This window comes from Hippichthys cyanospilos, chromosome 10 (genome assembly GCF_059441005.1).
Source record: "Hippichthys cyanospilos isolate Australia breed blue-spotted pipefish chromosome 10, RoL_Hcya_1.0, whole genome shotgun sequence".
NCBI classification, from domain to species: domain Eukaryota; kingdom Metazoa; phylum Chordata; class Actinopteri; order Syngnathiformes; family Syngnathidae; genus Hippichthys; species Hippichthys cyanospilos.
The window spans coordinates 9618552-9645140 of NC_142378.1; the positions used below are offsets into that span (position 1 = coordinate 9618552).

The 26589-nt window shown below is 38.4% G+C and overlaps 1 protein-coding gene across 2 annotated transcripts in view; it reads left to right on the top strand.

Moving 5' to 3' along the window:
* The window catches only part of negr1 (neuronal growth regulator 1), a 142551-nt gene that overhangs the window by 102560 nt on the left and 13402 nt on the right, over positions 1 to 26589 (top strand). The window contains exon 7 of one of the 2 annotated variants that reach the window (XM_088425813.1): positions 3885 to 3926. The exons of the other annotated variant lie outside the window; for it this stretch is intronic. Coding sequence (XP_088281939.1) covers positions 3885 to 3926 — 42 coding nt within the window. The remainder of the gene's footprint in view (positions 1 to 3884; positions 3927 to 26589) is intronic. 2 annotated transcript variants of the gene reach the window in all.

The following is a 26589-nucleotide window of genomic DNA, read 5'->3' on the forward strand; positions in this document are numbered from 1 at the left end:
AAGCATGGATGACTTAATTGTCGGTCTCTTATTTGCGTGTAAGGCAACAAAGTCAGTACACAGTTGTATAAATAGAGAAAGAAAAATCATACCGGAAATCGTTTGGGGAAAGTTGAATTCTAACTTTATTTGTAATCCGTTTCAAATTACAAATCGAAAAAGGCTCTTTGCTTCATTGGAACATTCTAATGCAAATCCAACAACATGGTGGTCTTCTTTTGAAGATTTAATAAATGCTGGCATGGCTTCCCTTTTGGCACACAAAGATGCTCTTCTGCCACCAAGCCTGGAGGAATAAAGTAGCTTACACCTTTGTGGGAAGTACAAAGAGTTTAAACAGCTGATTGTGGGCACATATGCCAACTACACAGCTGCCGTGTACAATCAGCACATTGCATTGCGCCTGATTAAATGTGTGTTTGTGTAAGTATGGAGTGCCAGCAAAAAAATTAGAAACACCCTCAAGTTTTAATGGTCTCAAACACATCAATAGGTCAAGAAAAGCAAGCTACGAAGTCTTGATAACGCACAGCTCTCTACTAAAAGTCATACCATGTCAAAGGGCATCCGCCACATCATAAAGTTGAACATGAGAATGCCAAGATGTGAGTTGTTACCGCACTCTTAAAACAGTTGGGCCAAAAATAACAAATTATCAAAAAGAACTGACCCAATTTTCAGGTTGATTTAGCCCAGCTTTGTTTTAGGTTGTTATTTATAAAACAATGCATTTTATGGGGGTATTTTTGTGCAAAACATTCCATAGAGTTGGGTCAATTTGGGCCAAATATTGGGTCATTCCTGTGCAAAAAAAAGTGCAAAAATAACCAGATATTATTTTAACATGAAAAAAAAAAAAAAACACACTAAAGCTGAACTTTATCTCTTCTTTTCAACAGGGCTAAAGCTGAATGAATTGATTGTTTCCCTGCAATTGTCAGCTCTATGAGTCTAAGACGTATTTTAACCGGGCTGTCAGTGAATAGGTTATTATAAAAAATGTCATGCTATGATGAGTTACGATGCATTATGCAGCTCTGGACACAGCCTTGCTCTCCATGCTGGAGGCAAGCATACTGTTTTTCTCTGGTGCTTTTTTAAAATGTTTAAATTGATAAATTTGATAGCTAATCCAAAAACACACACACACAAATAAATAGCTAAATTACTTTTTCAGTATTCTGTTGTTCTGTGCATCCATTTCTCAACTTATTAAAGGAATGAACTAGGGCTGCACGATTATGGCCAAAATAGTAATTGCTTTTATTTCGGTCAATATTGAAATCATGCGTATTATTCTCGATTATTCATCATGTTTGGTCAAACTATTTTTTTAAACAAACAGTATACAAACAAGGATTCAAGGCTTGACAAAAAAATAAAGTAAATACCAATTCAAATGTCCAAGACATGGCAAAAACTTGGCACACAGGCAACATGGCTAACTGAGTTTTTCATTCGCACTTGTAAAGCAATTTTAAATCAATAAGCAGTCAAAATGTAAAACTGAATTTATTCCATTATCTGATTTTTTAAAATGGGTTTCATTTGACAGCAAGCACCACTGGAAATTAAGTAAGAAACGCAATGCCATTTCACACTGGTAAATAATATATTAGGGTGAGAAAAGCAGATGCTTTTGTCATGCAAACACGTGGGAAACATTGCCCCCTGGTGGTAGGATGACAAAGCGCTTGATTTGACATGTAGGATTAGGATTAAATCAGACTTTTCATTGTGCAGCATTAAAATGAGCACAAAATAATCCGTAACCCTAACTAGTGGCGGCTCGATAGAAAAGTGCTTCGAACGTCCACCTCACAGTTCAGAGTCCCAAGTTCAAATCCAGCCTGCTCCGGCCCTCCTGGCAGAGTTTGCATGTTCGCCCCTAGCCCGCATGGGTTTTCCACACTCCCATAACATACAGGGCAGGTGTATTGGACACTCTAATGTGTGATTGGGTTATTTGTCAATATGTCCGTATTAAATCCTTTCTATCATCTTCTCTGAAGGTCTTTTCTTGAGCTGGTCCATCTACAGTATTATAATAAGTGGCATAAAAAAAGCAAAGCAGAGTTTCCTCTGCATTATCAACCTCTTCTCTAACTGTGGGGCGTGTCTACACATGGCATTTAAAACCACCACTACGAAAAAATGTAATGTTGCCACACAATTCTGAACATTCCTGTAATTTACATTCTTTCATCTCCCAAATGTCATCTGTGGAGCAGCCTGAAATACTGTAAGTTCAAGAGCTAATTAGATTGGGACCCTGGGTTGCCTCCTCTGAGTGAGTGTAGACCGACAGAATATTAAGAATGTAATTTTTCTCTCCTCAGTTCTCACTACCAGAGCACCACTAGTGAACCAATGTTATAATCATATAATATATAGCATTTGCGTTTAGCAAAGTTTGCGCTACACTCGCCAAATACACAAATCTGCACACTTATTGACGAATGTAATTTGGTAGCTTGATGATGAAGCGCTGCCTCCACGAGGGAAAATACAATCCATGCACTGTTGTTATTGGGGCTAGCTATCTACTTTTAACTTTGGGCCTTCTACTTGAACACAAAGAGCCACTCACGAGTCCGGAGCTGTGCCCTTGGTCATCATGGTAACACTGAAGTAGAGGGACAGGGTTAGTAATGGCTCATTTGCATTAGACAGGACCACATCTCAAAACAGAGTGAATTCTAGATAGCCATAAATGGTTTAAGATGTCATACTTGGGTTTTTTGTACTTATTTTTTTCACGAAAACATGGTGTTAGGTATTCTAATTTTGGGTGGTTAGTCACGGCTACGGATATCATGGATTCATTTGAATGGACAGTGAATAAGTTAACACATTCACTGCCAGCTTAAATAAAATGGATACTGGATGCTACCTTCAGCCTCAAGTTTGGAGTGATCCTGTTTTTTTTTTTGCGGTTCTTTAACGTGTATATGATCTTTTACTGGTAGCTTGAATGGCACAGAGCCAAGTTTTTTTCAACTGTGACCCAGGCCTTTTGGATAATTTGTCGTGAAAGTGATCCCTATCTGATCTTTTGTCATGTGACTTCAGTCTGAACGGCCAGATCGTTTTCATCCGTTCATCGTGTGTGAGTGTTGTGTATAAGCCTGTTGTCAGGTAAACAACGCACATTTCTCTCCCACCACACTTGGCTTTGAGTCTGAACCCACAAGCTTCTCTGCACAGACCTTGCTGCCACTGCTCCACAAAATGCCATGGCCAAAAACCTTGTTCTTCTCCTCTTCAATTTTCTCCTTCAATTTAACAGACTGAAAATATTCTGGCTCCAGAATGACAGCCAGTTGCCAGGTAATCAATTCGACCATTCATTGTAGTACTTCTGTTAACACTAATATTCAGCAGGCCCACTGTGTGTGATGTCACGGTGTTCTCAATACACATGCGTGACAATTCTGGGCTTTCGGTGTTACAGGTCACATAGTGAGAATAACCTAAAAAAAAATAGATTTCACAAAAAAAAAAAAAAAATTCTGAATCAAGACCTGCTGTCTGAACATAACCTTAGTCATCAGTGGCAGTAAATGTGTTCAAGAAGACACTGACATTCAATTTCAGCAATCTACGAGTGGTAGTTCTTGAGCACAGGAGGCTTGCAGAATGATTGACATTTTCACTAAGTGTGGAGTTCCCAAGCTATTTTTCTATTTACATAACGCAGACACCTGTGGCTCAGGAAGTCCTAAGCATGCAGAGGTTGCATCTTACCACAGAGATGCAGATCCTTTTTTCCTTGCATGCTCTTCTATATTTTTGTTCCTTTTTGCGTTACGTCTCCATTCTGTTAATAATACATGAATGTCCTCTTTCCCTCTCCTTTCCCTCCTCCCTCTCCTCCCCTGTAGCAATTATTGAACCCACCACCACTAGTGCTGTCTCAAGGCCAGGTCAGTATATGTCAATGTCCTGTACACCAAACTAGCAAAGAGGTCCGCTGCCTCCTACTAACCAGAACCGAAATCGTCTCCATCTTTTTGATGTTTTTGTTTTAAATGGCTGGCCACAATGCCTGCTGGGTGTACAGCTTTGTTGTATGTCCTTCTAGTTGCTTTTTTTTTTCTTTCAAATTTCTTTGAGTTATAATTTTGAGTTGGCTTCGACAGCCCGGCTCCATAGCCTGGAACCATCTCCGCACGGCGCCCCTTCCATCACGACGCCGCCGCCTCCTCCTCCTCTTCACTTCCCCACGTGAAGTAAATGGTAGCATCATCAAAGTGGCTGTTACATTATGCCTTCGGGCCAGATGCTTTTCATAATGCTGATGGCTCCCTCTTCTCTCTGGCTTTCCCACGACCGGCAGCACCGCTCCTTTCGCTTCTTAGCACTAGTTCAACGTAGCAAACATCAAAGGCAGGATGCTGATGGTGGCAAAGGCTCTGGGTTTGTTGTCTGGAAGATGCAATCTCTTCCCTCTTTGTATTTCTCCTTCATTTATCCCCCTCTCTTTTCGAGGCTTAATCCTTTAACATACCTCTCCCTTCCTTCTCTTTCTGTTCCATCTCTTTACACAACGGCCATGTGGTGTTGCGGCCACCCTGATCTGCTTGTGTTGTTGTTGGTGGTGGTGCACTGTCAATGTCACCGCCCTCCCCCCACCGTCATCACTGTGCTCTTCCATATTGCTGTCCAGAATACTTCCCTCTGTTTCTTTTTCCTCCCTCTCTAAAAGATTTGTTTCCATGATGTAATCCTTGTATGGCTTATTTTAGCTGATTGTTATTGTTTGGATTATTACCTTCTACATGCGCAATTGTTCAGGAAAGAATGCATGCTTGGCGTTAGCTATGGGTGGTTTTGGTTGCCGACATGTGACTGGATGGCTTAGAAATATTGAGTGACCAAGATGTTGCATAAGATACACTCTGGTGAGGAAACGATCAACTTGTGCTGTGCGGGTGTTAAAGGAATGAGTGAATTCATTCAAAAAGGGCAATGTTTATTTACAGACCACCAGAGCTGCTACCCGATGGGGGCACTTCTCAGCGCCTCAAAGACATGGTGCTCTGCATACAAATAGAAAACACACAAACGAACGTCATTTTGCAAGCTTAATTTAAGTAAGGGCTGAAGAATAAATGGAAGTACTCCCATTAGTTTGTCATTTTAAAATGTTGCGGTTTAAAAATGAGGTGAAACAGGCTCAGGTAGCAGAATGCTGGATGGGTTGTATACCAGACCTTTTTACATAGTTAGTAATGACTTTATTGCAATTCTTTTGCTAGTCCATCATTTGTCTGCAAAATGGGCCACTGGCAGTGACAACAATGGACAGTTGGTGGAACCTGGACACACAAGCAAGGAAGGGTTGAGTCAAATCACGCTCACAGGTTTTTGCGTTCCTGGAAGTCAGTGCCGCACGTCATGCAGATTGTTTCCAGGAAACACCCTTCACATATAAGCACAACACGTGTGCAACACACACATGACCAATTCAAGTAAAAAGCAAGGCTTCGTTGAGTGTAATTGATCAAATATTGTCTTTTTCTTTGCCATTTCTTAACTTGTATCTCATGCACAGATTTACATTTTCTAGCAAACAGCCTACCAGAGTGATTTTCACTGCACTGCATTCAGAAATCGGTGACTCACTCATTCTAATCTTATCCAAAAAGCAAGATGAAAATCTAATCCTAAACATTGCTTTTTACTTAAGGTTTGTTCCCACCTGCACAATGAAGATGTTGAGAAAATGCCATTTAATAAAGCCACGCCTGTTGTTTGCGTGTCATGATGTGGTGATGGCAATCATTTACACAATTTTTGCCTGAGAATCAAAATGGTCTTCTCAAGTAAAACTCATGTATAAAGCTGTCACATTATCAAATCTTTTTAGATGCTAATATCCTACTGATTATTTTACTGATTACTCAAGTAATGCTGTGGTTATTGTTAACATGGGCTATTATATAATGTAAGAATAAGCATTCTATTCCTGGAGTTGTGCATGTCATAGAGCAGAAGCAATATGAATATAACAGTAGCAGCTCTATCATAATTTTGTAGATACTTTTGATAGTGTTGGGAAGCGTCGAAATTGCCCATATCATTCAAGTCCGGAAGTTGTAAAGATTGCAAGATAAATTTGCACAAAAAAACTATCATTGTGTCATTATACTGGGAAAAAAAAAGCTTGAAATATTCAGACATTCACATTCACACTTCCACACATAACCTCATGTGAGGATTCATGTTGCATGGTGGAAGTGTAGTGTTTTCATTTTTTTTTTTTTTTCCCCAGCATCATGAATAGATACCATTGTTTCATCTTTCATCGAGTGGAGACTGTTGAGGATAAGCATGAGCTCACCTGCCTGTGCTTCCAGTACCAAACATAATTACCCATGGAGATTCTGTCCGATAAAAAGTTAAAATAAACTCAGTGCCTAGTAGCAGACCCGGCACGACCCCCATCTCTCATTTGATGTAATGCTGGCAGAACAAATGACAATTTCATGGTCCAAAGGAACACCAGTGAAGATCAACTCGTGCAGAAACTCACTGTTCTTGTTTAGTCCTGACTTTTCGAAATTGAAAGTTGCCCTGCTTAAATAACTAAAAAATGGAAATAATTATGGATGACAGCAAATGGATTTGGCTCTTGGCCCCTGCTTTCGCTGTGAAAAGGTGTGTGGGATAGCGCAGGGGTGGGGGGTATTTTTGTCTGCAAGAAAAAGCAAACCATTGGTGGAAGGAGAATTCGTCACTTGCTTATTGTAGCCCACGGAGCAATTATGGATGTTGCCATAATTACATTGAAAAAAGTAACTTAGTAACTTTACTTGCCACTTTCTTTGAAAAATAAACTAAATAACAAAGTTACCTTATTAGTTACATTCAGCCAACTTTACTTAATATGTAAGTGTTTTTGTATTTTAAAAAAGACTTGAGCTTTTCTGGACTCCCATGAACATGAAAGTTTTACTTTTTTATTATGGGAAAAAAAAGTATTTGTAGACTTCACTAAATATATTTATTTAGTCTTTTAGACCTGACATATCTACTGTAATTTATTGTTAACACCGTCATGGTAAAACATAAAGTGTCTGCATCGTGCAAATTCACAATTTTGGAGCCTTTAACCATGCTAGAATGTTATATTCTCACAAATTTTCCAACATTCACTGATCACCAAGCATTGCTCATTGCTGTGCCCAAATTTTTGTGTGAGATCAAATGAGTGAAGTTTACGCTACAATAAATGTAAAACATTGTTCAATCAATTAAATAAAAAGTGGACCCCTCAGGAATAATTAATATGTTAAATATAATTATTATGTTAATTTAATATGTTTGTGTTGTTGACATAGAAATGTAAAAAATAAATAAATAAAATAATTTTACATACAGCATTAGCATCTTGTGTGCACAATTATCCATGCATGATCAAAAGATGACACGATTGATGTTTTCTGGTGACTGAATGATATTTGTAGCGGTGAATCTGCTAGCTGTTTATTTTTTCAGACTGTTGCAAAGACGTTGCTCAAATTTTCATGTTTTCTACTTTATTCAGTTATTCAAATGGTTCAACATAAATGTTATTTTGCCTTGTTTTTTACCACATACCTTGCATAATGGCTTCATTTTCTCAAACGCGCCCTGGCAATACCATCACACAAGCAATGGGAAAGAAGTCTTTTGTCAAAATACTGTCATCTTTGGAAGATGATGCCAAGTTATTGCTCCTCATCATATTTAGCTGCACATCCTGTCATTATTACTGTGACTATCAGTTGACTGCTTCTTCCATATACTCGCAGACCGAAGTTATATATATATATATATATATATATATATATATATATATATATATATATATATATATATATATATATATATATATATATATATATATATATATATATATATATATATGGGCAGTGTATACCCTGAACTGAGTGTGAGCCAGTTGCAGGGCATATTAAGATGTACGACCATCCACACTCTCAAACTCGCAATTTGAAGTGTCCAGCATAACTTTCATACATGTATGGGAATGTGGGAGAAAACTGGAGTAGCCAGAGAAAAAACACGCAGGCACAGGGCGAACATGCAAGCTCACTGGAAATTACAAATAAATACGTAAATATGTTCTGTATTTTACTAGACCGCAACCAAAAATATATTGAGGAATTTTATAATTACTTCCTGGATAATCAATAAATTAATAAAAATATAGTGTGAAATATCACAGAAACATGTGAGAAAAGGTCCATTTTCCTTAATGATGTCACACTTAGCTCTATGCATCGTAAAAAAAAGACCCCAAATTACAATTTGGAAACACCAGCCCCAGTCAACATTCAGAGTCTGAAATTTGGGATCAGCTGGAGTCCCACTTAAAATATATTGGTCATACAGCAAAAAGAGCAGAACACCCACCCCCATATGAAACTTCTCATGTGTGCAACAGGATTTGGAAAATCTTTTCAAAAGCCCATGGTGGGCAGAGAACTGACTTGGCATTGTTGAGTTGGAGAGGCGGCTTTTGGAGCCTAGCATGTTCAGTGGCAAGCTTTGCGTTTGGGCTGGAAGTGGACTGCGTGGAGGCAGCAGCGGAGAGAATGGTGACAGATAAGATGAACGCCTTCCTCGCTGACCCCCTCCCACCTACACTGTGACCAACTGTGGCAGATGGTGAGCGCACTCATCCACCAACCGGCACATTCCACCAAAGAGCAGACCAGGAGCGCTTCAGGCGTACACTCGTGTCACCGGCCATCACAACTCCACCACGGCAAGCGTGACCGGAGCCTAAGCCAGCTGTGACCCGTCCACCCCCGCCAAGCCGCTCTCTCTTTCCAATGTCAAACTAATTGTGCTGCAAGTGCAACGTCAAAATTCAATGTTGAATATTACTAGGGTTTTATCTCTTCAACTATGCTTTATTATATGGGAGAAACCACTAAAATATGTGTGTGAACTAAAATATTATATGCGGTATTGTATTTCGTAAGAAAATTAATAAACCTCAAGAAATGAACCTTTTTTAATGCACTTACCAACTTATCCAAGCGGGAGCTGTAATATATCATGTCCATACCTTTCAGGGACACACAAGGGAAATAGATATGCTACTACTCCTTCTAGTTTTCCTGAGCATACATTTAAAGTGGTAATATAAAACGGATGTAAATATCCTAGCTCAAATAGCATGTAAATCAAAAAAACTTTTTCCACAAACCTAACCCCCCCCCCCCCCCCAAAAAAAAAAAAAAAAAAAAAAAAAAATATATATATATATATATATATATATGTATAATAGTTACTGAACTCTGCAACCAAACAAAGAGGAGAGTCACCTGCACAAAGACAGACGGACAAATATAGATCTTTACGTAGTGTTCTCCCTGAGCTTGTGCCCGAAGATGTACTTCCTAAAAATATCAGGAAAAGGCTCCAAAACATCTGAACTTGATGAAAAAAATAGATGGCGGCAAGTGTGTGCTGATGCCCATATAATATCAACTTTAATGTGATTGATTAATTCTGAACACAACCACATACCAGGTTATAAAAGAACGTCCACAGTTGTGCAACAATGTTATCTCAGTTGATTTTTGCTTCCCCTCCCAATTTTATTGTATTGTTGTTTTTTCAATTGAGTTGTACAGCTTATACGGTCACATTAATGGCGGAAACCATTTGAAATGATTTATCTTGATCTTTTTTTTTGTATGTACTTGTATTGTGATACTTTATATCACAATAATGTTACATTTGAACAAAAGTGTAAAGGCAATTTATATCCACTACCTTTGACGGCAATAGTGTTCTTAAGCTTGTTTTATCTTCAGCATGTGTATTTTGTCTGCATTCAGCTCAATGTAATACACAGTGGCCCCAAGCAGCTGGCTTGCTGCTACCCTGTCATCCCAATGAAATGTAGATGTGTGATAATAGCATTTATTCCCAGAGGCTGTAACTTGTCTTTATTTCTGCAAATCACTTGACAGTAGAAAATTTTTCTTAGCACTGTACTAAGCCACGTTCAAGTCAACTAAACCTCCGGTTCAAGAAACACTAAATGCATTATGCATAATGTGTGTGACTACAATTCCTGAGTGTTTTCTCTAAATATGAAAAAAGTACATGCAAGGCTGTATGTGGTGCAATGACGATAATACTCCAACCTTTGCCCGGGAGATTATAAATGAGGAGGGAAGGGAAGCGTCCTATTGTACAGTAAATACTGTAACTTTTCAGTTATAAGTCAAATCACCTAAAGTTTGAGTTATAGAGAACTAACTTTGCTGTGATTTCAGCTTTAGGCATTGTTGCTTGTCAAGTGTGCTGTTGTTAAAATCACAAGGACACGGAAAAATGATAATCTCTTTTCTAATGTTCTTATTGTGGTTCTTATAATATTAGTTTTATGTAGTTGCTATGGGCATGAACCTTTTGCCATTTTTATATATGTCATCTTTGTCGTATAGGCTCCTATATTTTTTGATAGTTTATTTCTTAATTCTTGCGTCTGTATTGAGTCCTGAGTCCTCATAGAAGCAACACAATATTGTTCTGATATGATGTTTAATTCAGCGTGCTAAAAAAACAACTCTCTTATGCTAACATTTTATTATACAACACCTCTTGCCAGCATTTAATGCAGCGTCTAGCATAAATTAGCCTCAAGCTAGCGGAGCTCGAGACCCCACATTGACTGGTGACAGCAGCTGGATTACTCTTCAAAGGCAGTTTAATAGATATAAATGACTCTGCTGACAGTCTGACACCATTCCTACTGATCACTTTTGAACAAACCATGCACGCGCAAATGTGTGTTCTGTGGGTGGGACGTCATTTTGTCTCATCCACCAAAATTTATCGGGAGAGAGTTGCCAGTCATAATTAGGGGAAATATGTTATTTGGTCATCAAAAAACATGTTTTATTGTTATCGGAATAATTAAAAGATGTGATACAGCCCTACAGGAGATGCTCACTTTCAAATAAAATGTGGCATTCATTTTTTTGCCAGAAAAGAATGGCTAGTATTGGTAGGTAATAGAGCGACTGTTTGTAAACACAGAAATAAAATACTAAAGCTAACACTAACTGTACGCAAATGATTCAGTATTCAGAAAGATCTCAGCTGCAGCTGAAAAATGAATCGGACTCCTTTTATGTTTGCATGCAAGCTTGTTATTTTTCTTGCAGTTTGCCTGGTAAAAAACACATATTTTGAAATCTGAAAAAATATATTTTATATTGCACATCTGAAAAAGCAATCTTGTGTTCTCATGAGTTCAATCTCATGAGACATCTCTTCTGGTGGTATTTGTGTCTCGTCCCATCCCTTTGCAATACCCATCGAGACATCACAATGTATCATGAGGGCGGAGGTTCGAGAAGTAGGCGTACCTTTTATCTACAACTTTTACCAAATAAAAAGTTGACATACCCTCGACAGAAAGTAAAATGTACGGCAAAAGGTACATTGAATTGATAAATGGATTTGTGGAATCTCTAGAACTTTCACATTATCCTGTTACACAGTGGTAGTGAGAAGCACAAACTGAACGGGTGGAAGTGTGTCAAGCGGCAATTACTACATTGTCAGCTCGGACGACTGTGTCCTTGGCTTTGTGAGTCGTCCTCAGCAAATGGCCGTATGAATACACCGCACTTATGAAACATTCATCAGGATGGACCGTATCCTACTGATAAGGTTCTATTTTCTGAGGAGAATTATCCGGCGAGCCCTAGCAGGCTAAAAAATACAGCGTTAAAAGTGTTCGCCTTCCTCACTTAACACTGTGTGCCGGCTGTCAGACCCACTGAGCTACCCACACAGATAATCCTTTTTGGAAGTGCGTCTTCCAGGAGCCTTATCAGTCTGTGGTAGAAAGATCAAGAGCAGTGCGAGCCCTTGTGCAACCTCCCTCCGGTCTCGTGGTTTGTTTAGAGGTAATGTGCTGACCTTCATTTTTGCCAAGAGTTAACTTCGAAAAATCAAGCGCTTGATAAACAGATGTGCGCATTTCATCCGGACTACTTGACCTCCGGCTGCAGGGATGCTGTAAATACAGTTGAAGACATGTTGTAACCAAAGATGACATCAAAGTATTCCGTCCCTTGGGAATATACCCTTTACATGAAATGTATTCTTTCCTTTCGACTTATTCATAGCGTTCGTGAGCGTTACACACTGATCGTGTGAAACATCAAAGCGTGGTAGCGATGCAAGTCCACTTTATTGAACATCACTCCCCGTGTCTTAAGATGGCATTTGCATTAGCAGTGAGATCATGCCTGCACGCACAAAGGAACGTTATGGATTTTTTTTTCTGCATTTCTGGATTGTGATTTAATTTAAAGCCATTGGGCTGAATACAAAACTAAATATAAAAGTCCCATAGAATACAGAGGGAACGTGGGTTGAATATATATTCATGAGGTGTATTGGAATGTTGCCGATTTATACTCATATGGATGCCAACTTTTTTTTTTTTTTTTTTTTTAAATTGTTATGACTCCCTGAATTTGTGTCTATGCAGATTTGTAATGGGGATTTATACCTCATAGAGCAGTGGTTTTCAACCTTTTTAAGTGATGTACCCCCAGTGAAATATGTTTTCAGCCAAGTACCCCTTAATCAATGCAAAGAATTGCAACAAAAAAAGGACTTAAAACATGCTATTAGTGTCTGATTTATTGAACTTTAGAAGCTCTTAAAATTAATTTGTATTAGTCCACAAAAAATATAATCAATATGAAATGTTCTCTTTTGGATCATAAAAGAGATCTGTTATGAAAAAGAAATAACTTGATTCATAATAAAAATGTGTTCCTCAAAAAGAAATAATTATGAATCAGTATCTGTCCACAAAAAAATATTAAATACAAAGTGTCCTCTTTTGGGTAGAGATCTGTTCACAAAAATAAACCATTAACTTAATTATTAATAAATATTTGTCCACAAAAAATAATCAACATGAAGTGTCAGGCCTGTTCTCAAAAATAAATAATTTTTACTAAATATTTGTCCACAGAAAAATATTCACCTTAAAGTGTCAGCTTTTGTGATCATAGTAGACATATCTTCACAAAATTAAATCACTAACTTGACAGGTAACAAGAGGTGGAACGCGACAAGTTGGCTCGAACCAATCTAGTATGGGGGAGAAGCTAGCTTTTTACAATAATGAAATTCAATAACCTACTGAACATAACATTTGATTAATTATGAACTTATATCTTTTTAAAGGATCTTTGCATGTATGTTTGTTTATTGAAAATCTTGAGTACCTGGAGGTCCTTCACTTACCCCAAGCGGTAACTGTACCCCCATTTGAGAAGCACTGTCTCAGAGTATTTAATATTTTTTTATTAGGGGTTTATTGTCATTATTACTCTTATTATGATCTTTAGTCATATTTTACATGGAAGACTTCTAAGCATGGAAAATGTTGACTGCTTTGTTTATTTTTATTTTCTTGGTTGTTCTTGTTTTTTAATCTTATTTTATTACTGTTGCTGGAGGTTGTTTTTTTTTTTTTCTACATGTTCAAATTAGCAATCAATCATTCAAACTATTGCACTCAAGTGGAGCTCAGGCCATGTTCTCACAGGTGGTACTTTGAAAAAAGGTACATTTGTGTTTTGATCTTCTCTCCGCTGGTTAACTGCATTATAAACGAATGAACATTCACTTTTATTGGGATAAAAACTCTAATCAATGTGGAGATTTTTAAAAATGTTTTCCATTTCCAGCAACTCCTCCTGAAACCTAGCCTATTTATTTCTGCCCACTGTTGTGTCCGTTTTGTCTCAACAAAACAGCAAAGTTAATTGCACTTAATCCAAGCACACAAGACATCATTAAAGAGGTCCAGATGTCCTCTACTGAGCATACCAGGACTAAGTAGGGTAGTTCGAATAAGTCAGAAGATATAGACTAAAAACAAATGTCCACTACAGTGGACACAAATAAATAGACTCTTTCTCAGGAAAGTATACATAGTTGCATACTTTTATTCTTCTGTATACCTCATTTATATGATATGATAACATATCATATCATATCATATCATATCATATTGTATTGTGTTTATTTAAGTACTGTAACTTTTTTGTTTGCTTGAGCTTGCAAACACATCTTCAGACTTGACGATTGAGGTGCGTTATGTTGTGTTCTGAGGCTTTTTAAAGGGTCATCATTCCCAGTATTGATGTTCTATTTACTTATAGGTCTTTTTTTTAGACCTGCAGTCTTACTCATAAGCTGAAAGTTTTCCACATAAGCAAAGATCACAGAGTCACTCGTTATTGGACAAAGAAAATACATTTTTTTTAGTCAAATCTTTTTCCGAATTTAATTGGCTCTCTAGCCACAGTGCTTGTGGTTATTAATGAAACAATTCAGTTGGAAAGAGGAATTTGGTGCTCCCAACACACAGACAGGACTCAGTTGTGCGAGAGATGAAGCAGAAAATGGATAGCCATTTCCTTTTATGGCCACAGAAGGCTGCTGTAGAGATTCAGTCTTTGTCTATAATTGAGACACCAGGGTATATTCTTTTTCTGGACAGAGTCTAATGGTTTGTACATTAAGGAGCATGATTGAAGAAAGCCCCACACTTATGGTAAGGGTGGCAGTATATCACAAAAGATGGCTTTTTTTTGTCCAATTTTGTTGATGGTGGTGGTCTCACACTGTGTAGTTTACATCACCATCGCTCTTTCTCGTGTGGTGGGAACACTCTTTGGCAAAGTTAAATGGGAGTAATTTTGAGGTAAGAGAGAGAGAACACTCAGTAGTAATGGAAGTGAAGTTTTTGCTATCCTCTTCAGCGGAGGCGTTGCCTTTGACCGGCAAACACTCAAGCCGAGGCGGCAAACTTCCATTCGATTTGTCTGATCCAAGATTTTGTGATTTCTGTTCTAGCCATTCTCAAAATATTTGTTTGTGCTCTTCAGTTCTAACCATTCTCAAAATGATTGTTTGTGAGTTTGCCTTTTTGTTGTCACGCTTAAGCTTGGTTTGTACTTGATGCATTTAAATGAGACCTGGTTGCTAAGATCACGTGATTTTGCCGCGAGGAGCTGTGCAGACCTCGTAGATGTGTCAAGTATAAACCAATTTTAAGTCCTGTTATAGGAAAGCGCAACAGTGTTTTCATGAGTTACAGTGTATACGATGCTGCACTTTTTGAACATGAAAGTTGGGCAATAGTGAATGTAAGCACCTCTAAGTAAGCTGTTGCGACAGTCGATAGTTAGGTAGAAATCTCACTACCTAGCAAGGTTGTCTTCTTCATGCTCCCCCCCATCTTTTAACCTGCTCTAGTAATTTGGTAAAGGTTTCCGTAAATAAGTCTTGGATATTGTTCATTCAGGTTGTTTTCATTTTTCCTCACCATTTTATTGGGGTGCCAGCCAGTTATTTGGATTATGTTGGCTTTTGTTTAATGTTATTTCTTCATCCCAAGTGTGCTTTAAAAAATTAGGTTTGCTTTCCAACTGTTCTTGTTATCCTGATCCCTTGATCGGCTCTCTCTCTCTCGCACTTGCCCCCAGTGGTGTAATGGAGGGTATACGGGTGCAACTCCAAAATATGTCAAAAAATAACCTACACTTGTGTGCCTCGTGATGAGTACATTTTACATTCATCCATCCTAATTAAGTCATGATCATTTTGTAATTGTTAGTAGAAATGACTGATTTTGGTTAGAATTGCCTTGTATGTCAGTGGTTCGAAAACCACCCTTTGTTTATGCCTAAAAAAAAAGGGGGGAAATTTGGACTGCTCCCCTTCTCAAGGGGCCGCTACACCATTGCTTGCTCCAAAAAGAAAAACTCAATTTTCAATATTTAATATAAACTGTTTTAATTAAAGTAGGAAGGCAAGCAAACATTTGAAGGATTGATCTATTCAAACAAAAATATCATGCATAATGTTCAGAAAACAATAATCCACACTGATGTTTAAAGGTTTAAACCCAATCTTGTTCAAAGCATTTGTACAAAAAGAAAAAAAGCTACTTTATAGCTTATGAATGCTTTACTTAAAAATAATGATTCAATAGCTAGTTACTATCTTCGATATATTTGATACATTATCCCTTGGTTGGCAGTAAACTTCTACCCCAACTACTGTCGCAAAGATGCAAATTAAGTGTGTGTAGTATGTTTTTTAACACGATGCCCTTTGACAGTGATGTGAATTGAATATAATGTACTTCTCTGATTTGCACCTCACATTTCCATGAGGTCCTACTTAAAGTGTAAGGCATCGCCATCTTGGTGTGGGTTTTCAAAGGTATTCATATGTGACAGCTGGTTTCCAGCAGATTATTGGTGTTTTATGTGTGTGTGCCAGCGGGGGTGGAGTCTTTGTAGCCTACCAGCCTTAAAATACTTAAACCTCTGGAATCCTACCCACCCGACATGTCGTTTCCCCATGTGGTTGAATTTTGAAGGAGCAGGATGCCTATATGTCACTCTATGATAAGTGGTGGGAATTGCACTGTAATTAGCATCTCTATTCTAAATAAACTCTGACTGGCACGAGCTGAGGAGGAAGCCTGCAATGGCTTTTTATGCTCATTTGTTTTCTTAATGAACTGGATGCTAAAACAGTATTTGCCTGTATAGAATACTGTATAGTGTATTCTATCATTTGTGCATCGTTTCCACCACAGTCAAATCTGTTCATATGGAATTGCATGTTTCTTGTTTTTCCTATTGGGTTCATTTTTTTCTGATGTACGTGATCTATTGTAATGTAATTTAATCATTTTTAAATGCATATTTTTGGCCTAACATGGTCACAGTTTTCAAAAGCTTTGCAATTGCAATTGAATGCACATTTTAACAAGCTTCTTTTATCTTGTATGAACACATGCATATTCAAGTAATGTGTCCTCTGCATTTAACCCATCTCAAGAGTGAACTCGGCAAACACACAAATAGTGGCACACACTCAAATAGAGGGCAACGTGGTGTCCGGGAGCAAGTCGTGGTATCGATGTCTTGTTTAAGGACACCACAGCCATGGATCTGGCAGTTGTTGGACGGTCCGTTGTATCCTCTCTAGTTTTGCTGTCCACACTTGACAAAGCTAAAGTGCTTTTCTTGTCGATGACTTGAAGTGGGATCCCCATGGTGGCAAGTGGTTATCCTAAGTACTTATCCACAACTGTCCCTTTCACTTTAGTGCACTACCCACACTTATTGTGCTTGTATTGACATGCGTGTTGAAACTCAAGAGAAATCATTATGAAGGTCTTGTGATCATCTATGTCCTTGTGTTTGTACTATAAATGTAGTCATGAGGACTGACAAACTGAGGTAACGCTGTAGCTCTTCAGATCTGAATGCATCTATTCGAGCAGGGCTGATGAATGACAAAAGGGAAACAACAAAAATGAGGATAAGCCATTCCTTCCAAAATGAATCTGTCGTAATGATGGTGCTGTAGTTTGGCAACTAAAGCCTGCTCACAATCAGATGGGTTTTAACTTAATCGTATCTCTGATTCAGACAAAGTTCTGGGCAAGGCCAATGCTATAGTGTTTTATTTTCTTCATACATAAGTCTTCAGGGTTTTTATGTGTTGACTCTGAATCACATTTCCGTGCTCATTCATCTTCATGACCAGATTTTCAAAATTGAAAACTGAGATTACAACTTTACTGAACTCAAATATTATGACTTTTTTCAAAGCAAAGCAGTTTTGTATTATTACTATTATTATTGTTATTATTATTAAATGTATTATTATTAAATGTATTATTATTGAATTTAGCGATGGTCTGTTATTATGCATGAGTATGGAATGAATAAATGGAATTTTTTTTGGTTCAATATGGCTCTTTCACCATTTTGGGTTACCAACCCCTGCCCTTGACTTCACGGTAGTCTTAGTTTATCTCGTCTCAGCAAGGACACCGCTGCCTTGTTTACTTCGGTTAAACTTGAACTGCCACTTAAACATTGCGTGAAAGTGTCTTTAAGACATCTGTGCCGCACCTCTTCTTGGCCTTTCATCGGCTGGCTTCGGCCGTATCTGAATTCAAGCTGCTCTTCAGCGCAGCACCCTGCAGACAAACAAAAATGAGGATAAGCCATTCCTTCCAAAATGAATCTGTCGTAATGATGGTGCTGTAGTTTGGCAACTAAAGCCTGCTCACAATCAGATGGGTTTTAACTTAATCGTATCTCTGATTCAGACAAAGTTCTGGGCAAGGCCAATGCTATAGTGTTTTATTTTCTTCATACATAAGTCTTCAGGGTTTTTATGTGTTGACTCTGAATCACATTTCCGTGCTCATTCATCTTCATGACCAGATTTTCAAAATTGAAAACTGAGATTACAACTTTACTGAACTCAAATATTATGACTTTTTTCAAAGCAAAGCAGTTTTGTATTATTACTATTATTATTGTTATTATTATTAAATGTATTATTATTAAATGTATTATTATTGAATTTAGCGATGGTCTGTTATTATGCATGAGTATGGAATGAATAAATGGAATTTTTTTTGGTTCAATATGGCTCTTTCACCATTTTGGGTTACCAACCCCTGCCCTTGACTTCACGGTAGTCTTAGTTTATCTCGTCTCAGCAAGGACACCGCTGCCTTGTTTACTTCGGTTAAACTTGAACTGCCACTTAAACATTGCGTGAAAGTGTCTTTAAGACATCTGTGCCGCACCTCTTCTTGGCCTTTCATCGGCTGGCTTCGGCCGTATCTGAATTCAAGCTGCTCTTCAGCGCAGCACCCTGCAGACAAACAACACACCTCACGTTAGCAGAAGTGTGACAGGAGGACTCGGTGGTGCTCTCGCCAAACAGGGTTTCCTCCTTTTGTGTTGCCCTCCCAGTCCAAATAAAGAGATTTTTAAACAAATCCTATTGACTTGCTGCACTTGTTTCACCTTCAACAATGTGGTGTTATCGACTCTGTGGATCCATATGCACTGTCCTTATAGCGCGGCATCGAGTAGGGTGTGCCAACCTTTTCTGTCATCTCCACTTTCAGTACTTATTTACCTCTTTTGTCAAACTGGATGTCTTTAATGTCGCCTCTGTGCCCTCCTCGTCGTGATCTCTGTACCCTTAGTTGTTTGTAATTATTTTTGAGGGAGTCCTGCACAGAAAAGCTTCTCCTAGACTACTTAAATAACCCTGACTAAAATCACCACACTGAAATGCACTTGCCTCAATCACTGTCAAGCCTAAGGAAAAAGCTCTCACTCAGACCAACAACGGACGACAGTTTTAGAAAATAACCCCCATTAGAAGCAGAGTAGAACCACCGACTCCCGTTGTCTTCCAAATCTTTTTTATTGACAAACCGCACCTGAAGAGCTTGAGGTTTTTTAACATGGTTAGAAAAGGTCATGACATTAAGAAATGGCATTCTCTTTGGAGAAATCGCTTGGATGTATTGCCATTAAATAAGGTTAGTTCTATCAGCTCAATTTCAGTCCATTCTGGCATATCTAAGAGATAGTTGACCTTAGACTAATACTGAAGGCTCTCAATGCAAGTATGTATGTCACAGCCAAACCATCACTCATTGAAGGGATAGTAAGTGTTGGAGCAGTCCCTTATCAAATGGACAAAACATTTTTTAACTAATAAGTACTAATAATGTGATGCCTTTTCGGGAAATCAGCTTCATTTCTCCAAGAAAGACGATGGATATATTGATATATTCAGATTCTACACTTAATTCCCTTTAAAATGATAAGTAATACAAAAAAGTAGCCCATGAATTGACAAAGTTAAAGAGATTTAAATGTTGCTGTTGAAATCGCAAGTTCTAAGAAAAATGCGTTTGAGGTTTGGCACGTTCATCATTTAATGGCGCATATCGTCTACTAATCCCTTATTTTCATGCACATTGTTCACAATTTGAACGGATTTCAACTGTTTGGCAGGTGGGAAACGGGCAACTGTTACGCCAACAATTACAATTACTCAAACAGAGAAGCATAATGTCCCTGGAACCTGTCAACCTGTACCCCTGTGGTGGATAGAAAGTTTTGCTGACAGTTTGTCACTCAAAAATGTTTTTCGAACCCGTCATTTAAATTGGATAAGTGCAGTACTCTTATGTAACACCAGAGGTTGCAGTAAGTTGCCTACTGTAAAACAATTGAAGTGTTTTTCCATCAATCTTGTCACTGAGTATAATGTCAAATGGTCACTTCCTTTGCATGAATTGCAATGTTCCCCTAGGCCAGGCATGTCCAAACCCGGTCCTCGAGGACCACCTATCCTGCATGTTTTTGATGTTTCAGTCATCCAATGCAGCTGATTCAAATGATCAGTTTTGTTGTCAGGCTTCCGCTGGGCTTGCTGATGAGCTGATCATTTGATTCAGATGTGGTAGGAGGACAGAAACCTCCAAATAATGCCGGATAGGCGGCCCTCGAGGACTGGGTTTGGACATGCCTGCCCTAGGCCATTGTTCTCAAACTCCAGGGGTCGCCAACCCGCATGTTTACGATGCTGCTCGGTTAAACACACCTGATTCAAATGATTAGCTCAACAGCAGGAGCTTGAAAATGATCCTAATCATTTGAAGCAGGTGTGTTTAAGAAAGCAGCATCTAAAACATGCATGTTTGCGGTCCTCAAGCACTGGAGTTTTACACCTATGCCCTAGACATTGCTGTAAAAGTCAAAATTCATGATATATTGATCGATAGAACAATTGAATTACTGCATTTATCTGGTGTGTCATAAATATTATATCTTAGAACTGTAAGGTTTATTGTAATTTGTATGTTTTAAATCACAAGACTATCATCTCACAATGTTCTAAATTGTTTGGGTACATAATGGAATAAATATTTGTCAAACTTCAGGTAATGTGCCAATGATTGACCGTGATGCTATAGTAGGAAATGCCAGAAAATCTGCGTGGATCATGTACTTGTGCTTGTGACGCATCCGTCCGTCTCTCAAGTGCTTGCGTTGCATGCCTGTGTGCAAATTCGGTCATGTGGCAGTAGCAACATTTTCCGAAGGTTGGCAGGTCTGCAAACTTTACAAGTCCTTGCAAGCCAAGTGTGTCCCATTTGATGGTGGGATTTGCGTATGGATGTGCGCATTAGTTGTGGATGGCTGCTGCTGACAGTCAATGATACACTTCTTTTTGCACACACACTTGCACAAACACTTTGCTGCGTTCTGCACAGCTCAGCAGCTTCCCATTTTAGCCGAGTTCTTCTCATAGAGCGAAGGAATTAAAATGCAAGTGCTTAAAGGCAAAGCCCCCAAGGCCCCAAATAGAAACTATTAACTCTTTACTATTCCCCTGGCATTTCAGCTGACGAGTTATTCAAGGATCTTGACAAGGATCTGCCCTCTTTACATTCACTAATAATGATGAGGAAACGTCAGTGAGAATGGTGAAAAGCGCCTTTGGCAAAATGACGCAGTTCACAGCGGATGGCCTTAGAAGTCTTAAAGCTACCTAATATTTATTTGCTTCTCAGTTTCTCTCGTCTGCGCTAACATGTTTGAACAGCTTACGAGCCCCTCACAGGTCTGTCACCATTGGCTTTTGATTAATTGGAAACGAAGAATCCTGGACCCTTTCGCTTGAAAGCAGACCGTCGGATTTAGCCATTTTGTTATTCCTAATGCCATATAACATGGTGAGATCTTTTTGATGGTGGATGGCTCCCAGTAGGCCCTCAGCCACAGATCTGCATACCAACATGAAACAGCAGAATAAGAGAAATGTGCCTTTCACACAAGGAGACTTTGATATCACAGAGAAATATCAAAGACATTCTATTATCGTTCACTTGCCTTGCTTTTGAATGACATTGTGGTGGATCTCAGTGGTATGTTCGCTTTGATATGACATTTAACAGATTGATGTGGGCTGAGATGATGAATAACCCATTTTTTTTCAATTCAGACCAAGTATTATTAATGTCTTTTAAAAAGGGATTCATAACCGCCTCACCAAAATATACCAATGCATTCTTTCTAGTCATCAAAGTTAAATATGCATTTTTAACTGTACATATTTGAGATTGTCTAGGCATATATGTTTCTTTCCTTTAGGGCAATTGTGAATGATTCATTCAATAGTCACAAGAAAAATGACCCAATTATTGTGCACATGTAACTAAATCTAAAGAATCAGTGGGGTCATAAATCATACAGTGATCTTAATGACCATTGTCTTAGATACATTAAAGATGAATGCAATTGCATTTAAAATCTTTACTGTAAAAGGGAAGCATCATTAAATAGTGTTTTAGCAATGATCATTTTACCTCTGAAAACCTTTAGATCCCCGGGACTCGTAATGATAAGAAACGATGGGTCCTACCAGAAATGTTTGTAATCCCCAAAATTCCGCACTAGAAAAAGAACAAAGTAAGTCTGATGTTCAAACTGCATTCAAAAGACGTGAGCCAAAATTAACAACCGATATTAACCAATGTCACAGTAAAATGTATTAAAATGGAATAAAATTACATGTATCAGCCATCATCATCATCATCATCGTCATATAGCAACCACTGCTATAACAGTCAATTTTGGTAAAAAAAAAAAAGTCTGCTTTTTACTTTGAGTGTTTGTTTCTTTAGTTTCAACATGTCTATTTTGTTCCGCTTCTCGAGCCTCTGAAGTGATTTTTTTGCTTCTTTGCTTTCTGGCTTGTGTGGCTGGATTCTCTGGCTGGATTGTGTATTATTTGCCTTGTCACTAATACTAAAAAAAATGCACAGTTTACTTTGTTTTGAGGCCAAATGATAGCACTTTGTTTTAGAAGGCATTTAAGGGGGCGGGGGTCTAGTATGCAATTTTTCCGTGGAAAAAAAAATTGAGTGGTTTAAAAATGTTCCCCACAACCTGATAACAGGAGAAAATGTTTTCCTCCTGAAGGTAGACCATTTGAGAACCACTTCACTATCCAGAGCAGGGGTGTCAAACCTGTTTAAGCTTATGGGCCGCATGGAGGAAAATCTATTCCCAAGTGGGTCATAGCAATACAATCATGGTATATATTTATATAACTTAAAAAAAAACAACTTCAAATGTATTATTCTTTTTTTGATACTGTACAAAAAAAGACAATGTCATTATTAATCATAAATAATTAACGTTACATTAGTCTTAAAACATTTCAAGTTTTTCATTTATTAAAAAGAAAAAAAAATCAGGTAATTTTTATACTTTACAAAGTCATCTTGCAAGCTGGATTAAACCCATTTGCGGGCCAGAACCAGATCGTGGGCTGTATAATTGACACCACTGATCCAGAGCTTACTCTAAATTATCATCGACGCAAAGCCAACAGACCATAAGCAGCATTATGTTTCAGGATGATGAAACTCACTGCCAATTCCCCCGACAGCTCGTACAGAAAATTAATATGGTTGGCTTGACACAAGTAATAACGTAGCTAACTTAGCTTGAATTTAAGACAGACTTATGTGCCTAGCTAGTTCGGACTTCATTTAACTTCCTCATTCCTTGCTGCTTTATCCCCTTTGTGGGTGAACAACATTCTGATATCCATCTCGGAGTTACACTTCAAATCAATTCAAAATATTATTTTTAACACGCCGTCGTCAATCATATCAAGTAATGTATGAATGCAGTGGCATTGGGATGATTTTATTTTGAAGTTACACCAGGAAGCATGGCTGTGACAATTATCCAGTTGTCATCCACTTGATCATTATTATCTTATGCCGTGAGGCTAATGGTGTTAGCAGAATATATTTTGATGTAAAAAGAACGATGTGCCTGAGAGATGTACATTGATTTGAAAGTATGTATCCCTGTCAAAAATGATGTGTTTGGGACGCAAGGACGCAGGCAAACAAGAGCACTGCTTTAGTTGTGTCTTTCCTGAAATAACATGGTATTGCTCTTTGTGGAATTTGCCATCTGAATTAGTCTGGGTATGCAAGCGCCATACTTAAGACTAGATTTTTAAATAATTACATGTTGTTTACCATATTGTCTTTGGTTCTGATCATAACTTTCTGAATAGATTGAAAGAAACCAGCACTGTTACAGTTCACGTTCTATTATAGTTAAATGTATTGGAAAGAGGGCATTAAATTGAAATGACAATATGCTTTCGGCTGAAATGACACTAAAATGATGTGGTATGTAAAGTTGAATGGACTGGTTGTGTGTGTGTGTGTTGTTTCTTGTAAGCAACTAAAATGCTTGACATACCATTTGACAAGTTTGGTTTCTCAGTAAAAGCAGCTTTCCTTTCTGTGATCTGAGTCAATATTGTTTTGCTTCAGGAATTGGTTTTAGGCTCTTTTTTTTTTTTATTAAAGTAACTTGAAGCTTGCAATGGTGTAGCAAAGGGGGAAATATTTACATCGAAAATTCTGAAGTGACTTTGGATGTTTTTAATCACGCATAGATAAAATCATGCTTGACACATTTAAGTGTGAGATGATTGTCAGCCCTTTTCTGTTGTGCTAAATATTATTGTCATTACACAAAGAGCACAGAGCTCAGCACTTCAAAGCCATTATACATAATGCACTCAGAGCAGATTGAATGAGCTTGTATATCATACTTAACTTTCAAATGTACCTGCTTTTTTTTCTTCATGCATTGATGAGTCTAATCACCTTGAAACGTGCACTTTTCTCATTGTTTGACACAGTGGGATGTCGAAAGCAGGATTCCTTTGAGGATCATTTGTAAATACAAATAAATAAAGGATGTTAAGTAGAATAACAGGTGATGGCTCTGAAATTTCCAATTCAAGCCTTTGTTATTCATTTGGACTATGCTGACATTTTGCATTGCGAGGGATTGTTTACTGGCATAAAAAAAAAACAACCAAAAAAACATCTTCGATCCGTAGACTAGACAACCTTGTGAACTTTGTGAATTGTGGTCTCTAAAACACCAAAGTGTGTGTGCGTCAAAATTGTATTATTTTAAATAAAAGCTTTTTAGAGTGAATTATTAATGTCTCAAAGTTTAAGTGCGCTATATATCGTTAAATACACATCTACAGCCCATGATGATGATCATGATGTAAACTGCATTTGTTTATTTAATCACTTATCAAAGGTAATGATGACGACGGTGAAGAGAATTTGACTATGACTTACGTGTATGTGCATATTTAGCTAAATTACTGCGTTAAACACAAAAACTAAGTATTTCTAAATCCAGGTGAGCTCCCTTACAAACTGCCTTTGTCTTAAGTCTTAAGCTAGACAGAAGGCGTGTGTAAATAAGGCACACCACCAACGTCGTCAAGTCAAAATGAGTCATCGAGATTCAGCTAAGACGAGCTGTATCCTTTCAACACAGACTAATTGTCAAAAATGTCAAGCGGTCCTTTAAAGCGGTCTTAGTGTATCATGCTTTTATTGACATCGTGGCGGGAGATGCTGGCAGTTCTGAAAGGAAGGTATTCATAACCTCATACCAAACATTGCATAGTAGGTGTTGTATGTGGTATGAGAGGCTGGGTTGGAAGCGCTCCCGAATCAATGTTGCTCTCTTTAGGAGACTAAAGCTTTTATCTGGACCTCAGGCAGGCACGCAAGAGGAAGCCAAGTGGGTAGTAGGGACCATATTGTGTTCACTGCCTCTGGTTCTGTGTTTGTTTAATAAAGGAATACTTCATGTGTGACACTGTCGAAGCCTGTGGGCGTTCCCTATCTAAAGCAGAGAGTTAGGAATAATTTGCTTGCACATATGGCATGCGCCGCTATTGAGCTGTGATTTTTCTTCTTACAGCCTCATGCAGTGCGACTGCAAGACATAATCCACTGCTCATGCTAATCACTGGGCAATTGATTTGGTCCTTTTTTAGTCCAACAATTTCTGTAAACCACTGATGATCTGAGTGAGATCAATGAACAGCTCAAAGTAGGCAAAGACAGTAGGGCGGGCCGATTAAGTTCAAGCCACAGCTCGCAGTCATTGAGCTCGACATGATGCGAAATCAAGTCCCGTTCAAGTAGCCTCAGGTGAGAAAACGATAACCAGGCAGTCGGCAGCGATAAACTTATCTTATATCAATCGGGACCAAAGCACACTTGGCCCTCCGGTTCATGCATGCCGTGTTATCGCCGCCATCATGGGAAATGATAACAACGAGCCGTGTTATCATCATCCTACATACGTAACAGCAGGAATTGTTATTTTTGGAACGTACAGAAGGAAATGGATGAAACGAAGGGCAGGATGACAAGGATGTTTCCTGGCAGGAGATCCAATGGAATCAGGCTGTATTGATGGAGTAACTCATGGGAATGTAACCCATCTCATGGGTTGCTCATGAGTGGCCAGAATGTCACTGTCATCACAGTTTGGGGGCACAAGAACCGACTCAGCAAAATCATTGTGTCTGCGGCACACAAATAAAACCCCCGATAAGAATTAACGACGAGAGGGGGCAGGGGAATTATTAGCGAGAGTGGTCATGAGAGATCCAAATATGAGAAGGGGGGATTATTAGAGAGAGTTTGGAGGGCTGTGGGAATTTGCTGCATGCTGACACCATTTGTTTGTCTCCCTGTGCATTTTATTAAGCCTCAAACATTAAACAGATTTAGAGGGAGCA